Here is a 14,679-nt window from a genome sequence, read left to right as displayed (position 1 = left end):
GCATCAAAGCTGCCTCTCCTTAAGAGAGGACAGAAATCATCACAGAACACCACCCAGAATAAATGGGGATGCGACTAATTTACCACCAGTCACCGTGCTCCTTCATGGCCTCAGCGACCTTGGTGAAACCAGCAATGTTGGAGCCAGCCACGAGGGAAGGAAGAACACCCTCAGCAGGGGTGACATACTCCTTAGCAGTAGAGAGACCGTTGTTGAAGCAGTCCTCCATAATCTTCTTAAGGCGGGAGTCAACCTCCTCACGGGACCAGTTGACACGGGCAGAGTTCTGGGCCATCTCGAGACCAGAGACGGCAACACCACCAGCGTTGGCGGCCTTACCAGGGGCGTACCAGATGGCAGCGGCACCAGGGTTGGCATCACGGTGGGCCTCGAAGACATCGATAGCCTCCTGGGTGGAACCCATGTTGGAGCCCTCAGCGATGAACTTGCAGCCAGCGGCGATGAGAGCCTTGGCCTCATCGCCGGAGACCTCGTTCTGGGTGGCGGAGGGGAGAGCGACATCGATGCGGCCGGCGATGTTGGTCCAGGGGCGGGCACCGGGGATGTACTTGAACTTGGAGCTGAAGGCGTCCTGGGTGGCGAGCTCGGCGATCTGCTTGCGCTGGACCTTGATCTCAGCGATGGTGTTGATCTCCTCAGCGGTGAAGGAGCCCTCCTCGCCGTTCAGGACGAGAGCACCCTGGGAGTCGGAGAGGGAGATGACGGAGCCACCGAGCTCGATGACCTTGAGAGCGGCGTACTGGGCGACGTTTCCGGAACCGGAGATGGCGACGCGCTTACCAGCGAAGGATTCCTTGCCGCCGGAGGCGTGCTGGATCATGTGCTCGACGTAGTAGACGACACCGTAGCCGGTGGCCTCGGGGCGGATGAGGGAACCACCCCAGCTGCCACCCTTACCGGTGAGGACACCCTCCCACTGGTTGCGGATCTTCTTGTACTGGCCGAACATGAAACCAACCTCGCGGCCGGTCACACCGATATCACCGGCGGGAACATCGGTGTCGGCACCGATGTGCTTGCACAGCTCGGTCATGAAGGAGACACAGAAGCGGCGGATCTCGTTATCGGTCTTGCCCTTGGGGTCGAAGTCGGATCCACCCTTACCACCGCCCATGTTCAGGCCGGTGAGGGCATTCTTGAAGATCTGCTCGAAACCGAGGAACTTGAGGATGGAAAGGTTCACCGTGGGGTGGAACCGGAGGCCACCCTTGTAGGGGCCAAGAGCGGAGTTGAACTGGACACGGTATCCACGGTTGATTTGGACCTGAACGGAATTAGCATGTGGCAATTAATTAGACATTTTCAAAAAGAAAGGTCTTACCTGGCCTTTGTCATCTTCCCAGACAACACGGAACTGAATAACACGCTCGGGGACAGAGACGACCTGAAGAGCCTTGCGGTACTCGGGCTTCTTCTGGAAAAGAGTGGAGTTCTCGAGAGTGGAGGCGAGCTCTGTTTCGGGATTGTTAGCTGAGTCACCCCGAAATTATGCCCCCGGTGGAGCCAAAGGCCGGGAAGATGCCGATGGGTAAAGGAATTGAGTCGGGGAAATATTGTGATATGGAATTGAAATAAGAAAGGGAAAAATTAAAGAGAGACATACCCTTGTAGGCCTGCTCGAACTCAGGCTCGAAGGGAAGGTTTTGCATCATTTCGGCCGGTATTGTTAACTCTGCTTTTAGGTAAGTAGATCAATGCTAAGCAGTGATCTAATAAATTATAAATAAAGACAAGAGCAGAGAGAGAGTATTAAGACAATTGAGATTCAAGAGAGTAGATGAGAAGAGAAGAAAAGAATGGGATGGGGGAGTGTACAATTATATAGAGATGTGGAGAGAGAGAGTCGAAGCCGGAGTCGGACGAGAGAATCCGGGATTGGATTGGAGGGAAGACGGGAGATGGGTTAATGCGCCTACAAGTCGACAATAATCCCCAAGACCAGGTTGCACGGGGAATTAGGATAAAGATCCAAGAGAATCGATGAAACCCAATGATTTGCCTTTCCGTGGGAAGAACGTCCGAAGTTCGGGGCCCGAACAATGTTATCTTATGGTTTAAGGTCACAGAATTTGCACAGAATTTGGCTTATCTCTCCCACTCCTTTTGGTCCCATCACCTTCATTACTACACTTTAACCTTCCCATCAATCACAGCTCGTTTTTTTATCCCTAAATCTTCCTTGTCCCTAATATCCCTTCCGTGTTCAATTCGTGTCCTTCGGATCGGTCCTCTCCGACAATCTTCTGAATAAATAAAATGTTAAAAAGTAAATGTAACCTACCTAGGTAGTTTATTAGGAGGCTGAGAGAAACCTTACTCTAAATAAAGAATTCGAACCCCAGAAAATGCATGATGCGACGAGTTGGTGCTTGTACTATGATCGACCTATTATGAAGTAGTATCCTATAAAGTTGGATGGAATCAACCAAAATAGGAAAAATAGGAAAACTAAAATCGAAATAAACGAAATGAACGCAAATAAAATCTCGAGTTCTCCGCCACCAACTGCCAACTTCGGCAATTTGACTCGGCTGCAGGCTCTGTCACGTGCCCACTATCCCATAAACGGCGATCAAAAAATGGATCCTGCTACTTTTGGCCCACCGAGCTTATCTGATCGTCTTTTTCATTCTCTAACACGTTTTACTCATTCCTCCTTTATCTACAGCGTTTAGTTTAAGCAATTAATCACTTCCTTTGCTCCACGGAATTGCACTGAGGGGTAGAGGGGTAGAAGGGTAGAGGGGTATCCCCCCAGATGCAAATCTAGTCAGAATGATAAGGGGAAAAAGAAAAGAATCCGTACTACAGAATGTTCATAGTCATAGAAATCCAGAAATCTGGGATATCCGAGTACCCGCAGTGCCACCCAGGTCCCGAATGTCCAGTCAATTGCCCCCTAATAGTCATCCCGGTGGGTGCAACCCGATTTCCCAGGGCTTGTCCTTTCCCCCGGCTTGGGTCAGGCACCAATCCCGTGTGATGCCAAGACCCGGTTAACTGCATTGGATCATCCCCCGATAGTCGGCGTTGCCAAGCACAGGATACTCCGGATATGAGATGGGATATGTAGCTCTTAGTTGATCCCTAATCTTATGATGAACATGATATTGCTGCAGCATTCATATTGTCCTCCAGTATAATGGTGCATCATACGGTGTTCACTAGAAGAAAAAGCCAAATTGCAACGGATATCATGATGTTTGGGACATTGGTCGATCCTCAGCATCATGCGACCGCCCAGCAATCTAGTGGTTGCCCGCTGCAGCCCTCCGCAGAACGCCAAAGTTCGGGACGCACCTCCCCACTCCTTACTGATAGCGATTTGCGGAGGCCGCGCTTGGCTTCCTGGGGTTGCTGCATGGATCTTCACCGAGAAGCCAAATGTAGAACCAATTCTCACACGGGCCATGCTCCGTCTTTTTCATTTTTCCGACACCTAATGTGGTGTGATGTGTGATATGTATACGTAACTCCTTGCACATCAATGAGTCTACATCCAGACAGATGAATCGTCGGGGCACATGACCACCAACACACACAGATGTGGGACAAGGGCCCGTCAGGACCCAGTGGGTTTCCCTTGCAGATCCAGAAGCTTAATTCCTTCTAGAGCTCTCTAGCCTCCAGCGCTGTGGACTAAATTCCTGGTTCCCGTTAGTCCCTAATGTCTGCATATGCGTTCTTATCTCGGAGATTCGGAACGTTGGATCTTGGGTTCGACAACGTGCTTGCATGAAAATTGCAAACGTGGACACCACGTCGTCTAGTTCATCGGGTAGATCTGCTAGATTGCGAGTAGTTCGGCGTCTTCTTTCATGTTTTGCGTACTGCGCCGTGATCATATGTACATGCAGATAGTGCTTGGGTTCCCGAGTAAAGCACATTGACGTTAACGTCCTTTTGCTCAGGACTTGCCATGACGTGCCATCTAGCGGATGAGAATCGGTGTATATCACAAACTCATCGTCTTGACTTATATAGAAGATCTGTTTATTCTAATAATTTATATAGTTACATCGAGCTACTCCGTATTACAGGTACAATATACAACATGAACTATTCTCCACTAAGAACATAATCTCCGAGGCTTGGCCTGGTCAATCCACACCCTTAAAGCATGGTGCACCACGTATTCGCCATTCAGACGAAGACGATAAGCCTAGAAATATACTAACTCCGGAGGATCTAACCCACGGCTTTGCTAACAGACTATATACATGGTGGCGTTTGCCAAAGCAGCCTAATATCAGACCACAATCTGACGACTTCGATAATGAACTATGTGCAGATAACCATCGGCATTCCAACCAAACCACGTGGAAATAGTAACGAGCCTCAATTCCACACTAGCCTAGCAGCAACTTGACTCATCCACACCTGCCCCCAGCGCGATGTCCGAACCCATCAAAACCCATCCTAATATTGAACTATTACCACCAGAATATCTGTACTATTATATACATTTATCTCGCACCTACCACCTACCTATAAAATATACCAGACCTTCAAAAAAACATATATGCACATACCTATGCTATTCAACTATATCCACTTACCCACAAGTGGATGGTGAACGTCCATTTCCCCGGGCGATCGGATCTCAGGAAAACGGCGTACTCCGCAACAACCGATCCCGCACATCAAAAGAATATTAACAACCTTCCGATTCGTCCAAATTTCCCTATCGAGGATACCGTGCGCCCATGACACACAGGTTTACACAAGATCATCGGCTAGGGCGCTGCATTCCTGCCGACCAAGTGGGATAGTGATCGCCAGTGTCGCGCTATTCGCGGGGTAGGGATATAAGATTGTACATATTATGTAAGAGTGGACAATGGAGGAGAGGGTTAAAATAATGTGATGGTCTTCGCTGTTTGCTATTGATTTTCTTTTCGTTACTTGTGCCGGGGTTGGGTTATCATATTGACCTGCCTACCGCTACATGGTGACACGTGTCGGCTTTGGGGTGTGAATCGATAGATCATGTTCGACACTGCTCGGATATATAAATGCTGGTGATCTTGCTGCAGGGGGTCTAGGGTTCACCGTTTTTCCCTTCTTGGCGGAGGATTGGTGTGGTACCTGTGCATAGGTTCTTCACCGCGACAAACGTGTGAAGGATGTGACGATTGTACACGGCGAGTTGCGATGTCAATTGAGGATATTGCGATCGATGACACCGACACCGCGCCTCCTCGTTGTTATGGGACCTATTGATCACAGGAAAAATTCGACCCTCTTGACATGTCCTGAATATGGCGGTCGGCGGGACATGTCTGTGTTCTGCATACTGTTTGGGCAGTTATACTGCTGGTGTCGACGACCAACTGGACCGAGGCTGCAACGCTACAGATACATCATACTCGTATGATCTTGGTAATGAACCCCGGTCGCCAACTCGCTGGGGAGCTTTATCCGGACATCCACCAGCTGCAGTGTATAGCACTTGATCATGCGATGGTGTCTTGGAATGACACGGTATCCATAGCGACCGGCTTGTTTCAAATGCATGCTTTATACCAGGCGCAGGGTACCTAGATATGGTCATTGGGCAGTAGCTTGGAATTCTCCTTAATTTATCTACCCGCTCCGCAACCTTCCAGGGGTATCCGCAGATTCTAGCCTGGATTGAGTACTTGTTATCGGGTTCGGGTGTGGCACACAAGTTCAGAATACTGCATCATCCGGTAGGACCCGACTCATATGGCATCGGGGATGTATCATAACGGTCCGGATTGTTGCGTCGGCTCCGATGCAAGAAAAGCAACGGGTTGTCATCACTGCAGATTAAAGTGCTGCGTTGGGGGGGTCTTGGGGTCTTCGGTGCATATCACAGACTATCGGTGAGACCCGGGCAATGCAGCATGATCGGATTTGGCAAGAGCCATGCGAGGCAGTCACGACCTATCGAGTTTCGAGTGGCAGTACTTGGTAGTTGCCAGAGAGTCTATTGCATCGATGCATCCCCAGCCGTCCCTTCTTGATTTATTGACCACTTCGTTATTCTGACTGGTTGACTTGGACTGCAAGAGAGACACAGGTCATATACAACATATGTACGGAGTAGCTGTCAATTTGAAAAGGGAGTGGACCTGGTGCTCCGCATGTGGCGAATTCCACGGGAATAACGGAGAACAGAGAAACAGAAAACATATTGGACGGAAGGTTCGGATTCATAGAAAATATTGAAATTGTTGTGAGATGAATGAATTAAACTCGACTCAATTGAAATCTCCGACATTACGGAGTATAATCTCAAAGAACGAAAAGAAGTAATAAAGGGGATGCGACACGCATAGTTCTTTTACTTCCCCCTAGCTCGGCGCCACCAGATTTTGTGCAGCTGAAAGGACCCATATCGACTCCAGAAAAGGAGTCGGAAAAAAAAAATTGCACCACACAAATACCGAGATCGAATTCGTAATCGGCATTCAATATGATGCAGACTCCATACGGAGTACTCCGTACAGAGATGGTCATTCTTCCTAACGATCAGCTCTGTCATTTCTCATCTGGGCGCGATCGGGTCAGAGCTTGACCTCTCCGTTAAAGGGGGCTCTCGACTCTCACAGCTCGATGAGTGGCCCCTGCTCTCCCGTCCGCGGGTGCTCTGGCCCTTTTTTTAAGTAGATCCTAGCTCGTGTGCTCTAGTGACGCCATATGGGGCTGCCTTTGTTTGTGTCTCATGGCCCCTGAAAGAATGGGACTGTTTAAGTGGTACGGAGTACTACCAGTACGGAATAGGTTCGAAATGCATATATGTATTAAAAATATAAGGAATCTTAGAATAGAAGATGGAGACAACAACAGCCGAAGTGGGTTCCGGGTCTTGTTTGCTGCACGCGATATTGAAGAACCCGGTTTGTGGGAACTTGGCAGGGGGTTACCCGTGGGCATAGTAGCCAATATACAGATCAACTTGCTGTGTTTGACTTAGATATGTCAATCCACTATAAAAACGTCAATCCCAATGTAATTCCTGATTCAATTATTGCGTAAAATGTTGGTGTCCACGCTACGGATTACACTGCAGGGCACATGGTCCAATATATTTAATACTGTCCCCCTGACCAGTCATCCACTCAATAAGCAGCGCTGACAATGGAACAGGCAGAAGCTCTCGTTGACTACGAAGTACCTACCGGTAATATTCCAATCATGACTAGGCGCCTTGCAGCGAGTAGGCCAGCCCGGGCTTAGATTGGTTGAATACAAACTAGGAAGTTCCATTCATGAAGGGACCCCCTTTTTTTTCTTCCTTTCTGATCCAGTCCAGATCCAGTATGATTATACGAAGCTATGTCATGACCAGAAAGCCTTTTACCAAAAGGAGGGTATCATTAAGATGTCATCTTGATCCGGGCCAATAATACGTGGAAGACGTGCAAGCCATGCTAAGTTGAATCTGTAACAACAAGCCAAGATTAAGATTGATAGTAAGGATGTACCTATGTACTGAATTTAAATTGTAATATCAGCGTAATAATGTAAAATAAAATAAAACCTCCCCCAAACCCAACCTTGGATCCTGGAAAAGCCCTAGATCGATATCCACACGTCGACCCGTGGTTAAGCAGATCTCAGACTGATTGGCCTGACCGGATAGACCCGTCGATGTCGATGGATCCGATTCAAAATCCTCCGTACTCCGTATACACGTTGACTTTGGGCTCTTATTAGTTTCTCTTCTATGGATGTTCCAGAACAATTTTGATATTTTTTCCCTTTCTGATTTTACTTCGATTTCTATCTTCCCTTTTTCTATTTCCCTTTCTATTCCTCTTTCTGTTTCTCTTTCTCTTTCTCTTTGCCTTTTTGGGGAATTGGAACTCACATGTATGTCTACGGTTCTTTTACTTCATACCTAGTATCCCCAATGGGTATTCCATGAACATCCCCCCCCAAATCTCTCGTCTGGACATCCTAGATGGTCCCCTAACAGATGTCCATCAACAAGCCCCAATCTCGTGGTGGACTCGGGACCATCAGGGATCTGTTCCGATCTGCACCGCCCTCCCCTACCTCCCCTTCACGACGTCGAGTATCTCTCCTAGTTCGTCGAGGTAGGGATATTTTCTCCAAGTAACAATCCCTCCCCCCGTCTGCCTTTCATCCCAACTACCCCTCCAGTTCACTCAATTTGGGGCCGCAATTCGACCCCACTGGTTTCCCAGAACTCGGGAAAAAAAAAGACGCACAGCCCCGAACAGACCAGCAAAATGAGAGAACACAAACTAAAGAATGCATCGGGCAAACCAATAGACAAGTAGATCCTCCAAGACTACAAACCTCAACCTCAACCTCCACATCCTATTCACCCACCTCACCACAACCATCCATGAACTCCCATCCACAATTCGACCCGGCCACCATGGTCGGTCTAGCCGGTGCCTCCCCAGGAAGATCAGACGACAACTTCGATATCTTTGAATGGTACCCCCGCTATCAAAGCTGTCAACGCTACTTCCTAGATCACGCCCAGCACAGCATCCCCGTCCAGGCCCTCTCCACATTCTTAAACATCCGACTCCCCTTCCAGCGTCAACCGAATCCAATCTTCAACTCAACACCATCCTCGTCTTCCTCGTCTTCCAGCCAAACCCCACCCGGCACACAACCCCCACCCCCACCCTCCATCTCATTGATCCCCTACATCCGCCGCCTAGTCGCAACAGGCATGGACTTCCCAGGCGTGCTGCACGGCTTCTTCGGCGACGACTGGGGCAGCGGCGTGGGACCCATGCACGAGCAAGAACGCCGTAACTACCTCTTCGCCGCCAAGAGCGGCGGCTGGGCCTCCGTGAAAAAGGACTACGACATCGCCCCGCTGGAGACCATCCCGTTCCTGCGTCCGTTGCAGGGAGCCGTCGAGGCCGAGATCGAGGCCGCCGAGCGCAGCTGGAGTGAATGGCTCGCTATGGAGGACTGGATGGTTGGTCCCCGGGCGCCGGATATCATGCACGACTCATCGTCGCAGAACTCACGGCCGCGAAGTGCGCGTGGCTGAAGAGATTATTTCGACTCTTGTCTTTTCACATCGGGTCGGCGACATGGCGTCCATCAGAGCCCTGTTTTGGTTTTGGTTCTTCACATCTAGCGATCTTGTTTGTTTCTTTGCTTCTCCAGCGGCGTCTTCTTTTACCAGCATTAATTGGGGATCCTATGCATTGGGATATGGGTGCTGGCTTTCGCCGAACACCCCATTGGTTACGGACGACTTGTGCTACGAGCTGCATCATCGGGGGTTTTTCTTCTGTTCGGGGTTTGTTAGATCAGATGGATCTATCGATATATGCATATTGCATCTATATACACCCTCAATCCATATTAAAAAATCGCGAGTTCACTCTCTCCACCGAGCGTCTTTTAACGGAAGTCAAGTCATTTGGGGCTACGGAATGACTCCGGAGCTAAGATACAAAGGGAACCAGAAATTGGGGTAACTCGCCATCGAGATGAAGGAAAATAATAATAATAATAATAATAATAATAATACTCCAACAATAAGACTCGTCCCCTAAAGCCACTCCGGTTTTAGTAGAACAATACGGGAATACGAGGGTATATTCTATGCATATCATTCTTATGTCTACAGAGTACACTCTGTAGAAACCCAACTCGGCCGAAAAAAAAAAAAAAAGTAAAAGAAAAGTAAAGTAAAGGCCAGTCAGTAATTGTACCAAATTGACAGAATCGACTTTCCAAAATGTCGATGAGCCACACCCCCACTGGTTTGCGCTTCTGTGGATTCTTCAGATCCAATCCGAGGGCTACCGCCGGTGGCTGGCCCTTGGGCATGTGCGTTTGGGGGGCGACTTACTTTTCCGATCGAAATATGGAAGAATCGGGTAGGAGTCCACTTTAGTTTACATGTATTTTTGATCGTATTCTTGGACAAGAATCACTCCGAATTTACAACATTAGTGAGATGGTCTGCACTACGGCATAGTGTGGAATAAATCCGGAAAGATGGTTCTACACGACACTGTAATCTCTCAAAATGGACAACTCTTGGCGAAGTGATCATATGCTAGGGTTTCCACAAGTAAATGGCTAAGGATTACTCCGTCGAGACTATCATTATATGTAAGATCCCGTTATAGCCAATCTCAAAGCCAAATCCCTTCTTGGAACAATCGCGGATCTACTCCGGAAACCCTATCGAGAGACTTAATTTACATATTAGCCCTATTAGATGAGATTTAATTATTAACAATAGTGTGGCGTAGCTGAGACTGGGCTTTCAGCCGCCTTCTTAGGCTTTTAACCTTCTCATAGGCGTTTTAGTTGGCTTTTTAGTTCGATGCTTTCTCCGCTAGCCTTGCCACCAGCGGAATCCCCTGGTCTTCCGCGGCCTATGAGTGGCTTCTTTTAGAAAATTCTCCGACATCACCTTTTTTTCGGATCTTGCGATCGGCACGGAGACTCTGGTTTTGCTTTTGAGTTTAGTTACAAGTCGAGTGTATTATCCCTCGTTGCAGCCTGACTTTAATTTCCCATTGTAAAATAAAATTGATAGGAAAATTGTAGGAAGCCGACTCGAGATTGGCACATGAGGAGTATGAGCCTCTAGATGAGAGCCTAATGGTTGCCACCAATTGTCCATCGAGGAAGGTAAGATCCCTGTGTTTCCGCCCCTTTCCTGGGGAGATCCTGGGACCAGCCAGGTCTGAAGAAAAAGAAGAGACTATCAGTAACATTTACGGGTGATTTTCGATAAATATGTACATATTTTGACCAAGAAACCGTCTGAAATGTACTCTCCGGCAAACTCAATCCAATCAAGGTTTCAGAATATGGCAGGCAAATTTGGGTAGGATAGGCATGTATATAGGAACTATCATAACAGGGAGGCAATCGGTTCCTATTTACAGTATTAGAAGAATATATATTCAGGCCAGCAGCCAGCTTTGGTCGTGAGATTTGTCGGATATCATTAAGCAGTGAAAGCAGAAATGAAGCCAAGAGAGAACCCGAAGAGTTTTTGCTCAAAACGCCATCGCTGAAATGCTGGGAAAGTAAGAATGAAACAAAACGATTGCCGCCCAAAAGATGCACGGAGAAATACACGGGATGTCACGGGGAATATTGTCATCAAATCCCAAAAAGAGAAAGCGAAAGGGTATCTAAGGGTTCGCAAGTGCGGTGAGGTATAGAGGCAAAAACAAAGAGGCCAATAGAACAAGTCAAGCCGCCAAGCAATGGTCATGAATCATCAATTCTGTTGGAGAACTTCTGCCTCGAGCCAGAATTGCGGGAGGAATTCGAATTGACACGCGAGCTAGAGCTAGAATTAGATTTAGGCCTTGGAAGATCACCAGCAAGCGAGTTTTGGTGAATCTCCTCCGGAAGCAGGAGATCCGGTAGGTGGTCTGGATTCGATGCCAGACTGCGTGGACGTGAAAGCACACCACCCAGAGAAGGATTATCCTTTTCGCGATGCATGGTGTCGACTGGAGCACGACTTCGGCGGCGATATCGGCGGAGATACTCGTTTGAAACAGGGTCGACTTGCTTTTTGACGGCTGCTACAGTGTTAAGGTAGACGGGGAAGATGGCGCCGGCGGAGAAGAGCGCGACTATAACGCAGAAAGAATATGATTCGTCGTGTGCGAGGTATGCCGCGTACTCGGCAAACGGGAAAAAGGTGCCGCCGCTGACTGCCATTGTCAGGAAGGCAGCGGCTGTTTTCGTATGCTGGGCTGTGCCGCGGAGGGAGATGGCGAAGATAATGCTGAACGCACCGCTCTCGAAGAGGTAGAGCAGCATTGCCATAACGATTGCTGCTGAGCCGTTTGTTTTCATGCAAAGAATGGAGCAGACGATCATGCCGATGTAGCTGACCATCAGAACCCAGCGTGGTTTGAGGAACCACTGCGCAAACGCGGCCAAGAAACGGCCCACGGCGAAAACGCTGTGTCCGATAGTTAGGAAATCAAATGGTGACGAATCTGGACGAGCGGCAAGAACGAAACGCCGGAGAGCTGTCGCGAAGACTTCTTGCCCAGCCACGTAGAAGAATTGAGACCAGATTCCGAGGCCAAGGGTCAGCCAAACGACTGGAATACCGACCACTTTGGTCATGTTGTCTTCTCGGCGTCGATTTGCGAGCTCTTCCAAATCTTCATCTGACGCTTCGGGGATTGGTAGATAATAAAACGCCACTGCCAAGAGCACATCGAAGAGAGCAATGCCAAGGTATGCCCATTGTACATCAACCAGAGATGCGACATCCTGCACATCCTTGAAGAGGACCCGTTTCGCCAGGAGCGGTGACAAGACACTTCCAACTGCTTGCACACCCTGTGAAATATTGAGTCTGATCTCGGAATTCTCGAGTGGTCCGCATAGCGCTATGAACGGATTTGCCGCAGTCTCCAAAACCGCTAGACCAAACCCGACAATGAAATTTGACAAAATGAACGCGGGCGTCGACCTTAGGACAGCAGAAGGCCAAAATATGAGGGTTCCACAGGCATAAATGCAAAGTCCAGTTATGAACGTGGACTTGAAGCCCCATATTTTCAAGACGGGCCGGCCAACCAGCAGAGGGCCGACCACGTATCCGCCGAAGTACGCGCCATGAAGACCCAAGGAATACCATGGATCTAAGTGGACGATACTCTTGAATTGAGAATTCAGTATGTCAAGCAAGCCATATGCAAAGCCCCAAAGGAAGAATAGCAGAGTGGTCAATGCAATTGGCGCAATCGACTCTCTGTTGTTTAACTTTAACATACTTTCCGGGTTTTTCATGTTGACAAAATCGAAGAACGTGATATCCGGTGCATAAGATGCGCTAGTATGAGTTCCTCCCTCTGTATCGGCGGGTGCTGTTTCTGGGTGACCTAGGAAATCCAAGATACCAATGGGCTCCGATTCCCGGGAGCTAGGCCGACCAGCAGAGACACCACCAACTTGGTTCGGTAGTCCCTTATCTCCCTCGTTGCTCGATGGCAACGGCAATGGCGATGAAGATCCCGGCGAACCCAAGACTGCAGCCGGAGGTGGCACTGCAACCTGACTTTCCCCTGGCACGCCTGCAGAGAGTCCATGAGGCGAAGGAGTTGATACATCATCATTCGTGTCTCTAATCAACTTCGGAACAAGACGAGTGACGAGAGGTTTGAGACTTGGAACACAACCGCAAATTATCGAAAGATTGACTTCGACGACAGACCACATGAAAGATAGCGACGCGTACCCTGCGAAAACCCCGCTGTTAGCTCAATTGACACATCAATTTCAAACCTGGGAGAAGAACGAGCCGTACAACTAAAATCCACCCCTCCGATGTTTTGAATATGAATTGAATTGACTTCCAGCGAGCGAGAAATGGCAGCCTGTTGCAAAAAGGCAATTCGAACCACATCAACCACGGCCACAAAGAAACCAAACGAGAAAGTGATCACCAATATGATCTTTTGCTTGAAAGGTAGGCGCATTGTTGTCAAAAGCGGCATCGGAAGTAACAGGATAGCAATGTCGGTAATAATATTCACCGGCGACGAGGAGAGGTACAGGGTGACAATGTCGGTGCAATTCGCATCGGCCGGGAGGTGGGAAAGGAATACTGCGCCGATAGGACGACATTGGAAAACATTGACCAATGTTAATGCGAAGCCCGCTGCGTTCACTACAAACAGAGTGACATAGTTTGCCCATCGGAAAACCTTCTGGTTGCGCGTCATAGTCAGGTAGAAGACAAGTATCGAGGTCTTGACGGCCATTAACGCCGGATTCTAATTGGTTATCAGCATGTCATTGTTTTTATTGCCCTGCGGAGTAACAAAGGGAGTAACAAAGGGCAGTTGTAACTCACATATAGGACCGTGAATGCATAATTAGCCTTATTAAAAGCGAGTCCATCTTCAGGCTTGATATCATCGGAATGAAGGCCAAGACCATTCTGAACCGCATAGAATAGCGAGAAGGAAAAGCCAAAATCAATTAACTGCAGACTTGGTTAGCCTCCGAGCTCTAGCACGAGGTTCCAGTCATCGCCAATAGAGCGAGTCCGTTCTCGTTACATCCCCGGGTACATGCAGGGATCAAGCCGAGGGATCCTACCCATGCGACCAACATCAACCAGTCGTGTAACCCAATCTTTCTGACCACAAATATTCGCGAAATGAAGCGAAGGGCGACGAAGATAGAGGCGATGCAGAAAAAGGTGATCGAAACACCCAGCGTAGCTTGTTGACGACCTTCCATGACGAATTTGACCGATGGACTGTCCCAGCGGACAGTCCGATTCTAACGACCCCAATCTCCAGTGTGGCGCAGAATATTGCACACGATTGTATTCTTCGGATTCTAGCGTAAAGTCGCGATCGTAGGCGGGCTGAAATGGCGCGTGTGCGGAGGCGTCATCGTCTTCTTTCCCGACGGAGTCCGAATCCGTGTATGAAGGACCGGGAGCGAAATGAGGCAGAATAGACAGGGATTAGAATATTTGGAGGAGTCGAGGTAGAAGAGGAAACAAAAAGAGAAGAAAAAGAAGTTGAAGATGTCAGAAAAGTAATGTGGGGAGAGAGAAAATCAGGACCCTTCTACCCCGGCTTTGGCCCGCCAATCACCTTGGACTTGTCTTCTTCTACTTCACCCCTTTAAAGACTCGACAGGTCTAGGCTATCATGCTACACAACCACA

At 48.6% G+C, this 14,679-nt stretch overlaps 3 protein-coding genes across 3 annotated transcripts; 1 reads left to right on the top strand and 2 right to left on the bottom strand.

Annotated features, from left to right (window-relative positions):
- Nucleotides 1-79: 79 nt before the first annotated feature.
- Nucleotides 80-1,673, bottom strand: N7489_010373 (glutamate dehydrogenase; the record flags this gene model as incomplete). Its single annotated transcript, XM_056716122.1, has 3 exons — nucleotides 80-1,285; nucleotides 1,343-1,473; nucleotides 1,625-1,673. The coding sequence occupies 3 exons, from the start codon at nucleotides 1,671-1,673 to the stop codon at nucleotides 80-82; spliced, it is 1,386 nt and encodes a 461-aa protein (XP_056563744.1).
- A 6,725-nt stretch (nucleotides 1,674-8,398) lies between these two features.
- Nucleotides 8,399-9,034, top strand: N7489_010372 (uncharacterized protein; the record flags this gene model as incomplete). Its single annotated transcript, XM_056716121.1, has 1 exon — nucleotides 8,399-9,034. One exon carries the CDS (start codon nucleotides 8,399-8,401, stop codon nucleotides 9,032-9,034), a length of 636 nt encoding a protein of 211 aa, XP_056563743.1.
- A 2,198-nt stretch (nucleotides 9,035-11,232) lies between these two features.
- On the bottom strand, nucleotides 11,233-14,241 carry N7489_010371 (putative MFS monosaccharide transporter; the record flags this gene model as incomplete). Its single annotated transcript, XM_056716120.1, has 4 exons — nucleotides 11,233-13,232; nucleotides 13,301-13,769; nucleotides 13,850-13,981; nucleotides 14,098-14,241. The coding sequence occupies 4 exons, from the start codon at nucleotides 14,239-14,241 to the stop codon at nucleotides 11,233-11,235; spliced, it is 2,745 nt and encodes a 914-aa protein (XP_056563742.1).
- Nucleotides 14,242-14,679: the final 438 nt, after the last annotated feature.

The sequence above is a fragment of the Penicillium chrysogenum genome (genome assembly GCF_028827035.1).
Source record: "Penicillium chrysogenum strain IBT 35668 chromosome Unknown utg000005l_segment0_segment0, whole genome shotgun sequence".
Taxonomy (NCBI): domain Eukaryota; kingdom Fungi; phylum Ascomycota; class Eurotiomycetes; order Eurotiales; family Aspergillaceae; genus Penicillium; species Penicillium chrysogenum.
This window is presented reverse-complemented; position numbering and strand designations above follow the sequence as displayed.